The sequence below is a fragment of the Cyprinodon variegatus genome, unplaced genomic scaffold, assembly GCF_000732505.1.
Source record: "Cyprinodon variegatus isolate N-32 unplaced genomic scaffold, C_variegatus-1.0 Scaffold168, whole genome shotgun sequence".
In the NCBI taxonomy this organism is placed as follows: Eukaryota; Metazoa; Chordata; class Actinopteri; order Cyprinodontiformes; family Cyprinodontidae; genus Cyprinodon; species Cyprinodon variegatus.
The window spans coordinates 372,344-382,303 of NW_015150621.1; the positions used below are offsets into that span (position 1 = coordinate 372,344).

General features: G+C 39.0%; 1 protein-coding gene across 1 annotated transcript; it reads left to right on the forward strand.

Moving 5' to 3' along the window:
* The first annotated feature begins 311 nt into the window (after positions 1-311).
* ccnl1 (cyclin L1) lies at positions 312-9,180 on the forward strand. The gene is made up of 10 exons (XM_015378268.1): positions 312-625; positions 826-900; positions 1,799-1,908; positions 3,577-3,697; positions 3,812-3,876; positions 5,880-5,979; positions 6,100-6,204; positions 6,988-7,241; positions 7,326-7,424; positions 7,851-9,180. The coding sequence occupies exons 1-10, from the start codon at positions 383-385 to the stop codon at positions 8,296-8,298; spliced, it is 1,620 nt and encodes a 539-aa protein (XP_015233754.1). The 5' UTR covers positions 312-382; the 3' UTR covers positions 8,299-9,180.
* The last annotated feature ends 780 nt before the right edge of the window (positions 9,181-9,960 follow it).

The window sequence follows — 9,960 nt, forward strand, 5'->3', positions numbered from 1 at the left end:
TAATGCATTTACATTCGTTAAAGCATTTCTCATATCTTCCTCTTGACCTACGAAATGAATCTTAATAAAAAAAGTTATACGTTATTTTTAAACGTGTGATGACTTCAGTTAGACTTCTAGCTGAGTTCAAAAATACTGTGAAATTCAATACATTTTTGAATGCATTCAATTGTTATATATATGTTACTATTTAATCTATATTATATCTATTTTTTTCTATAGTTTATGTGATTCTATTGAGAAAATAATTCCTCCGCGGATGTGCACACACGTTTGCGTCGCGACAAGGCGCTGACGTAGAGTGCTTTGTCACAGTCTCGCTCCTCAGCATTGGGCCGTGGTGTTACCGAGGCTGCGTTAGCCGCTAACGGTTGTTTGTCCGATGAAGATGGCCGCAGATCCTCTCTCTGTTTCTTCTAACCAGTCCAACAACGATGGCATCCTCATCGGTGACAAACTCTACTCGGAAGTTTACCTAACGATAGACAACTCGGTGATACCAGATGAAAGGCTCTCACCAACACCCTCAATGCTCGACGGCCTCGACCTGAACACCGAAACCGACCTCCGTATCCTTGGCTGTGAACTGATTCAGTCGGCGGGTATTCTCCTACGGTTACCTCAGGTACAGATATATATGTGTTGTGGTTTGATGTATACATGTCAAGAAGCATGTTTACGAAGTTGCGGCCTAGTTATATGGCTAACTCATTAGCCTTTTTACGTTGGCGTGGTGAAATTAAAATGGCGGCGGGCCATTGTGCAAGGTTAGGCCGGTTTACATAAGAGATGGTATTATTAACATGTCCTGTTTTCCTCTCGCAGGTGGCCATGGCAACGGGGCAGGTCCTTTTCCATCGGTTCTTCTACTCCAAGTCCTTCGTTAAGCACAGTTTCGAGGTAAGTTTTGGTAGTTCATTGAGTTCTTCAGCCTCCGGAGATGACAACTGAACGTTACAGTGACGTTCAGCGGCAGCCATATTGTGAATTTTGAAATACATAGCGGAAGTGAACAAGTAGATAAGAAGTAAGACATTACCCTGTCGTATTGCGCCTTCGTGTGGCATCGTAATTATCGTTAATTCCAACAGCCGACATGAAAATCACACCTGGACAGCCATTTATGTTATAATTTCCACTCTAAAGCGAAGACAATTATATGCTACCCGAGGTATAGTAAACTGTGACCGTTCAACATGGCGGAGAGCAGCGAAATGATTCTGTTTGGTGAATAGTGAATATCTCATTCGCTAGTTTACATAACAATGTTTTGGATAAACAGTAGACCTGCATCTTGACTGTATAACACAAAGATAAATATGGTTCACTAACTAGAAGTTGTCAGATTCTGGGTAGAAATTCACTAGGAACCAGGAGTTCAATTTCACTGGTGTCCAGGACAGATACTCAAAAATATATTCACCTATAGTTTCCTGTGAACAAAAACTTCCTTAATATGAACACATCAGTCATTTGTATGCAAATAAACACCCCTTTTGGTGTTTGTAAAAATAAAGATATTAAGAATCCTAGGAGTATATGGTTGGTGTACAATATATCTTCTAAACCCTCCCATTCAGCTGAGGTAGAAATGTCTATTATGTTTTTAATAGACATCCATGAGCCTTAAAACAGCTGATCAAAATGATTGTCCTAAAGGGAATTATGGAACTATTATAGGCTTGGAAAGTTATTTGTAGTGTACCTTCAACATTATATATTAAATACTGCTAATATTTTGAACCGGAAAGTTGATCTCTTATTCCTTCAACCTCTCTGCCTTATTTTTGTCTTTCAGATTGTTGCAATGGCTTGTATCAACTTGGCCTCAAAGATCGAAGAGGCACCACGACGAATACGAGACGTCATCAATGTTTTTCATCACCTCAGACAGCTTAGAGGCAAAAAGTAAGTATCAGCCTTACACTTAATATATTTGTTTTATTTTAAAAAATTTTTTTACGTAGAAACTATGGTGTACTGCATATAATTGGTGTCAAATGTTGTCTGGTGATTTGTTCTTACTGTGAAAGTGCCCTTTGTTTATCATGCACTCTAAACTCTTAAATCTTTTCAGTTCCAGCCTCACTGGTAGTTTCAAACTGTTATTGTCTACATGTAACATCAGTTTGACAAATGACTGAAGTTGATAATGGAAAAAAAACATCAAATTAAAAAACAAATAAAAAGAACACATTTGGTTTTTGTAAAGGATGAGGCATTTGTACTTTGCCTCATTTCTTTATGTCATCATTTTATTCCTTGGCATTAACTTGGCTTCTTTTCTCCCTTGCAACCAACTAACAGCGACCAGCTACATTTACCAAATCCTGGGTGATGTGGAATGGTACGTAAGATGAAGCAGTCGGCATGACAACCATGATGCGAGGGGGTCTCTGTCGTCCCCCCAGGCCCACCCCGCCCCCACCTGTGGGAGACTACCATGGTCTGAGCCACCGCGGGGCACTGGGATCGGGGATGGCAGGTTGGCCGAAGGTCCTTGGCCCATGGGGCAGCTTGAGGACTCCTGTGGTTCAGTCTTAAGCTTGGGGTTTCTGTCTGCCAAGCTGTGGACCATGGGGTAAAGTAGCTTTCTTCTCTGACAGCTTCACACCATGCATTTTGATTGTCCAAAAAAGAAACAAGAGTTCATTCATTTTTATAACCCATGGCTTCTTCAGAAATATCTACATGTTTATAAATGAGATTCCCCCCATAGAAAAGATTCTATTGTCAGGGAAGTGCATATATTTTAGATATTTTTATTTATTTTTTGTTAGATATGTTTTTTGTATCACTAAATAAAATTAGGTAGCTTTCCATAATTGGTGTTTGATATGAATGTACACACACCATCCTGTATTTCGTATACTAGTTTATTTTTCACCTACTTTGTATTGCGTGTTTTATATATGTCATTTTAATCGTTTTTTTTATTGGACTTGAAAACATCAGTTTAAGATATAAAAATAGTTTTCTGACACTAGAGTTCTGTACATAATTGGTCTGTCTAACAGTTCTAGATGTTAAAAATGGATTAAAAGCAATCTTTTGACAGGAGATGTAAAGGAGAGGGTGACATAAATAGATAAAAATGTGATTTTTTTTTTCTAGTTTGAAATAACTTTTCTAGTCTGTTTGCATTGGCTATTTTTTATTTTATTTTTTTCAAGTTCAGTTATTTTATGGGTGCTTAAGGCTGTCTAACTTGGTTTAGTAATTTATTAGAGAGGGGTATTTCTGAACGAATTTAGGGAATTAGTTCCATTTTATGAGCTCATAGATCCAATTTTAATTGTTTTGCTGTTATACTGCTCTTTAGAGTTAAAGTAGATATTTCTGTTGAAGCGATGGCATTGGATGATCATATTGAGGACAATCCCTCAAGCTTTCACTGAAACCACAAGAGTCCACAAGCCCCCAGCACACTGTTAGGCATGCAAACAGTGTAACTTGTTGCTTTTAGTTGGTTGGCACAGGGAAAAAAGGGCAAGAATCCAAAAGGGCACTTTCTCTTTCATACATTGACTGTGAAAGGGGAGCCATTCTTTTATGTTGAATTTTTTTATAACATAGGACTCCAAGTCCATTGGTACTTGATCAGAACTACATAAATACCAAAAACCAAGTCATCAAGGCAGAGCGACGAGTCTTGAAGGAACTGGGCTTCTGTGTGCATGTCAAGCATCCACACAAGGTATACAATTTAATGGCTTTTATTTTTTGTTTATTAGAGACAAAGTAAAATATTCACATTTTTCTCTGAACAGTTCAGGGTTCTGTTAAATATACTTTTTTATGTGATTTTCAGATTGTTGTTATGTACCTTCAGTTCCTGGAATGTGAGAAGAACCAGACTCTCGTCCAAACAGCCTGGTAAGTTAATTTATAGATCCTCACAGAAAATCCCCACAGCAGCAAGCTTTGCCAGAACTGTCAGAAGTGCTGCCAGACCTGGGCGTAAGGTGGAGTTGAACAAATTGTCCAATGAATCAGCCTGATATTTTTAAAGGGCCCCATTGGAAGACATCAATAATGCTATCTAGAAATGCTTGCAATAAAGTGTACAAAATAAAACTGTTAGCTTTGCCCAGGTCTGAGAGTAATACTTCATAGTTTTGATCAACTTCTACAACCTCCTATTTTCTATTTATTTTTACTTCTTTGTGTAATTAGTTCATTTTTTCGGGGGATGTAGCAGCTTCTTGTACAGCAAACGTGCTACTTGTCTCACTTTCTAATCTGCCCTTACATGTGAGAGTGTTTATTTGATGGTGCCCAGGGAACTTGGTTTAACTTTGTCCTTTCTCTCTACTCTTTGATTAAAGGGTAGTCCATGCTGGTAAGTCACATAAAGAACCTCTGAACTCTGCCTCCTCCAACCACATGACCTCAGGAAGCTCCCCCTATTGGCTGGCTGCCCCTCTCCTGACAGCCAGTCCCAGTGCAAGATTCACTGAAGGGGGCGGGCGGGCCTTTCCCAACAGCCAGCATCGCCTTGTTTTCTCTTGGGTGTCCAACAGGATTTGTATTTTTATGGTCTTGCTACAAAGATTCTCAACTGTAATAGCTCTCTTGCCAAGCTAATCTTGTTCTAGTTTACTTACATTTATACATGAAGTAAACTCAGTCAGAACAGAATATGATTTCTATTGGCCAGATAACCTGCCTGCTTTTTACATTTAGCAGTAGAATACTGTGTCTTGTCCCCAACTGACATGGTGTCCAGACATGTCTGTTTTTCAGGCTGATCCGGTTCTCATGGTTTGGCTTCAAGGACTCGTCTCATCCATGCAGCAAACAGAACCGAATGGCCATGTGTTATCTGTAGTAGTGTTAAAGCATTTTCGCTCTGGTCAGTTATGGAAGGCAGGTTTGAATGAAGGACACCTGTGTACGGTAGTTTTCACCAGTAATGGTGAAACCAGATAGAAAAAAAAAGGACAAGAGCTTGACAATCCAAGTATTATACATCCTCCTTAGTGGTTTCCTTTGGTAAGGAACCAAAAGGGATTTTACTAAAGGCTTTTGGCATAATTTTTCATGCTAAATTTCTATATAATAATATTAGATTTTCTGAGACATTTTTTTAACAATCATCAAAGGCCTGATTTGCATCCCAGGTAGCTTTGACAAACACCTTTGCTCCAGTCGAAGTCTCAGACGTCAGCGTAGACAGACATGTCATTTAATGTTTCTTTCCACTAAGTACATTATCTGGCGGCTATCACCTATATTTCATATCTTTGCTCAAAACCATCCCCTGATCCTCCAACATGATGGTCCATAAACTTCACAATGCTTCTGAATCATAAGCATTTACCCCTGCATGCCTCCACACACAAACACCATGCTTTTTTTCTTTCAGATCCAAACATCTGAAAGTCAAACTAGCTTTTTATTTATTTATTTTTTTATGTATTATATTTTCCATTGTCTTTGCATGTCTCCCTTCTTAGAGAGCATGTGTCTGTGTCAGCATCAAACATCTGGAAAGTTAAAGTTCATAATTCTTGTCTTCATGCTTTGTGTGACATTCAGCGCTCCCATGGACGAACCTGAAGAGAATTGGACAAAGTTAAACCTGGTTAAGGGGATCCTATGTGTTAACATGTAGTTCTATTCATATTTAGAGGGAAGCAGGGCTTATTTTCATTTCACGACACTTTAAAGATTGATAATTTTGCAGAATTTTATTGAGAAGGTTTGAATAAGGAAAACAGTAAAAAAAAAAAAGCCCTGATTAATGGTAGATAAATGTTCCAGTTTGATAATCAGTCTGAAGTTGTTTGTTGCAGTATGTCTGAAAGTGGTTGACAGCTTTGTGTGTATAGCGACGATGCTATGTTTTTGTTTGTGTTTTCTGTTTGTCCTTTTAGGAACTACATGAACGACAGCCTGAGGACGAATGTGTTTGTGCGGTTCCAGCCTGAAACCATCGCCTGTGCCTGTATGTACCTCGCTGCCCGAGCCCTGCAGGTAAATTCCGTCTCAAAGCTGCTTCTTCAGCCTGTTTTTCCTCTAAACCTCATCACAAAAAATATGAATAATTTATAGCACAATCTGATGTTAATGGAAATGTGTGCATGTTTTTGCCAGATTCCCCTGCCAACCAGGCCTCATTGGTATTTGCTGTTTGGAGCCACAGAAGAAGAGATTAAAGAGATCTGCATTACGACCCTGAAACTCTACACCAGGAAAAAGGTAAAAGAAAAAAAGAATTATTTTTGGGTTACCTCATATAGCTGTTTTAAAACCCTCAAGACATAGTTGTGACTCAATATTTTGATTGAGTTAAAATTTCTAAACTCAAGACCACATAGAAACTGCTGTAATTTAGCAGTCTGCTCTCTGCTGTTCCAGAAGCTTTAGGTCTTTGTATCGTTTTACCTCATCATCCCATCGTCTTTAAGCTGTCCATTAATCTGTTTATTTTTCCAGTTCATATAGCTAACCGTTGCATTAAAATAATGCCTCATCTTGTGTTCTTTTTTTACATTTGCTTGAAGCAACACTGGGTAACTTTAGACCCAAACATTGGCTTATTTTGAGTTATTTAATGATTTCTATTTCAGTTATTGTTGTATTATTATTTTTGATCTTCTGTGCCCTGATCAAAAATGGCTTGGTAACTTGAGGGTTGGATCTGTCAGTCAAACAGTCATGATACCCTGAGTGCCCATTTAGGATAGTTTAAGCTCCCCTGAAACATGAGAGCTTGGCTAAAAGTGGTTGCTATGCAACAAAACAAATGACACTTACCTGCTCAAACATGGTTTTGCTTCTCTGATGAAGGAATTTGATCTAGAGGTCCTAATGTGACCTTTTCTTTACAACCAACTTCACAACTTCTCAGTCTAACGGTCCAAAGTTGACTGATAGCAGATTCCTAAACAGTGAGAGAGACTGTAAAAGTCCTATAAGAGACTATTTGATAGAAACAGTGTTTGGGCCATTTTTGTTAAATGAACTGTTTTGTGCTTCCAGCCTAATTATGAGCAGCTCGAAAAAGAGGTGGAGCGACGGAAGGTGTTCTTAGCAGAGGCCAAACTGAAGGCAAAGGGCCTGAACCCGGATGGTACACCTGCTCTGTCTGCTATAGGAGGCTTCTCTCCTGCCTCCAAGCCCTGCTCCCCAAATGTGGTTAAAGTGGAGGAGAAATCCCCAAATCCTCAGACCAACAAACCGATAAAGAAGGAGACAGACAGCCGCACTCAGGTCAACAAGAGTCCACATAATGGGTAAGAAAGCAACAAGCTCATTCCAAGGTAAATGTTGTCCATTTACTGGCTATTTAGTTTAGATTTGATCTGTTTGTCTTGCAGACTGAGGAAAGAAGGAAAGATCGGACGGACTAGTAGAAGTGGAAGTCGTTCGCGTTCAAGAACACGATCACGGTCAAGATCTCCATCTCATCGCAGACAGTAAGTTTCCTTCTGTTATCGACAGATTAATCGATTAGCAAAAAATTTTTTTTTCAAATAATCAATTGATAATCGGATAGTAAAAGGTTCTCTAAAGATTTTTTTTTAACCAGGTTGAAACTAAAATGAATAAAAGAATAATTTTTTATCTCAAGTGTTAAATGTGTATATATATATATATATATATATATATATATATATATATATATATATATATAACCAATCTTGGTTTAAAAACTGGGTTGCTCTGTCAGCTTAAAAAGTACATTATAGTCTCTTTACTCCAGTTAACAATCGATTGCTAAATTAGTTGATGATTATTTAAATTTATTAATCATGATTCATCATCATTGACTTCTCCCACATGTACAGATCATTGTTTGATTCTGAATCAAAGTCAAATGTTGACACTGTTTGTGCTTTCAGTTACAACAGCAGACGCAGTCGCTCAGGGACGTACAGCTCTCGGTCACGCTCGCGCTCTCACAGTCGAAGCCCGCTGCTCCATCGACACCCGCCCTCACCACTTCTGCCTCATCTCAAGTCCAAGTCCAGTCACCATGGGAATAGCGACTCCAAACTCAGCGGGCGCCATAGCAACAGCGGAGGAGGTGGTTCTGGTCACAAGAGGAAACGCTCTCGGTCACGATCCCGCACTCCCGTCAAAGCGGACAGGGACAGAGAGAGAGAGCGGGACAGAGAGAGAGACCGCTCTTTTGATTTCTCCTCAAAGAAACACAAACATGAGCGGGGAGGCAGCCATCGTGACCGAAGGGAGAGGTCAAGGTCTTATGAAAGGGACCGGGAGCGTAGCCACAAGAGCAAACACCACAGCAGCAGCGGACACTCAGGACACAGCCGCCACCGGCGCTAAGAGACTGTCCCAAAGAGATGAGCCCCGGGGCTGACCGCCACCAACCACTTCCACGTGTTCTCCTAATTATGGCGGCTATTAAGAGCTCTCGTCAATTTGTCAGGAGATAAAGATTAGCAAAAGGAATCAAGATGTTGACCCAAAAATGTAAAATAACCAAATATTGAAGAAAATCCTGGGTAAACAGTTTGGCGAATCAAGTATTAAAACCAGTGTACTATAACTGGGAGAACATGTGAGGTTTGCTTTTAGGATATTTAACAACCATTCCACACAAAGACGTCTTGCCTCTGACTGAGTTCAGCCATATTTTTGGTTTATTGATCACTCCTCTCTTGGTCCAGTTAATAATCTGAACCTTGACAAATCCCCAAAAAGGGTCCTACATGCAGTATCTGCACGGATAAACGGCTGCAGCTTCTCAGTACACGTCGAAGGTGGATCCTTCTGTCACGGCGAGACCCAGCATCAGGCGGCCGCCGCGTTGGTTGGCGGCAGCAGTGCGAAATCAGCCCCCGGACTCAACTTTATTTTCCTGTGATTTGTTTTTGTCCCAGAAACAAGCGCACCCTGTCCGACTGCCTGACATAATCTTTTTAGTTTTATATGTAAAGTTGCAAATTTTTGGAAAAAAAAACAAACAAAACTTATTTACAGTGTAAAGCTTTGATATCCACTGATAAAATGTTGAACGCTTTGATTTATAGAAGCGACCTGTTCGGTGGAAGGATTGAATGAATAAATGTAAAATAAATGTTATTCAGGAAAGATCAATAAGTTTGCACATTGCAGGACTAGTGGGCTGTTTTCCTTGTTTCCTTTTTTTATTGGACAGATTTACGTTAAAGATGAAATGGTAACTTGTTTTTTTTTTTTTTTTTTTTTTCCAAGCAGAAAAATCAGACAGTTAAAGTATATTTTAGGGTTGTCAATTTGTTACACTGGTTTTTAGTGTGCACGTCTTCATGTCCAATTTTTATTCATTAATAAATGAGGAATGCCACTGAGCTATGTTCCTGTCTTTGGGTTAATGCTTCTAAATAAAAAGCTGTTCTCAACAAATTGACATCAGTAATTTTAGTTTTGTAGTGCAATAGTCCTTTTCTTTAGTGGTTCTTAGGAATCTTAGGATTGTTTCCCGGAACTATCCTTTTCAAACTAATAAAATGTTCAGTTTGGTATAATGTGAGCTGTAACTCAACCAAAAAAAACAAAGTTTTGTCCACCAGAGGGTGCTGTGATCTCAGAATTTTTTTTTCCTCCTGCAGATTTTTGCTGGAGGAAGAAAATATTTTAAGAAATCTAGAAACATAACTATTAAAAAGTAATACTAATTGAAAAATACTGATATAGTTTGCATTCCTTGAAACTCTACTCCATTATGGTTATAATAAATAAAAAACATTCAGTAATTCAATGTTTGATAGCTTTAATAGAAGGTCAACGAAATAAGTTCTTGTACTTGTTCTGTTCACATGCAGGAACTCTGAAAAGGACCTGATAGAAGAAAGTGATACGCTGAAGATTGATGTGGTTCTGAGATGATTTTCTGCTCATTGTTTCATTGAAGATCTCCCATCTTCATGGTGATTTTGGCCTTCATTTTGACAGGTGACCAAACCAGGCAAAAAAATCCCTACCTAATGATCCTGTGGATTACAG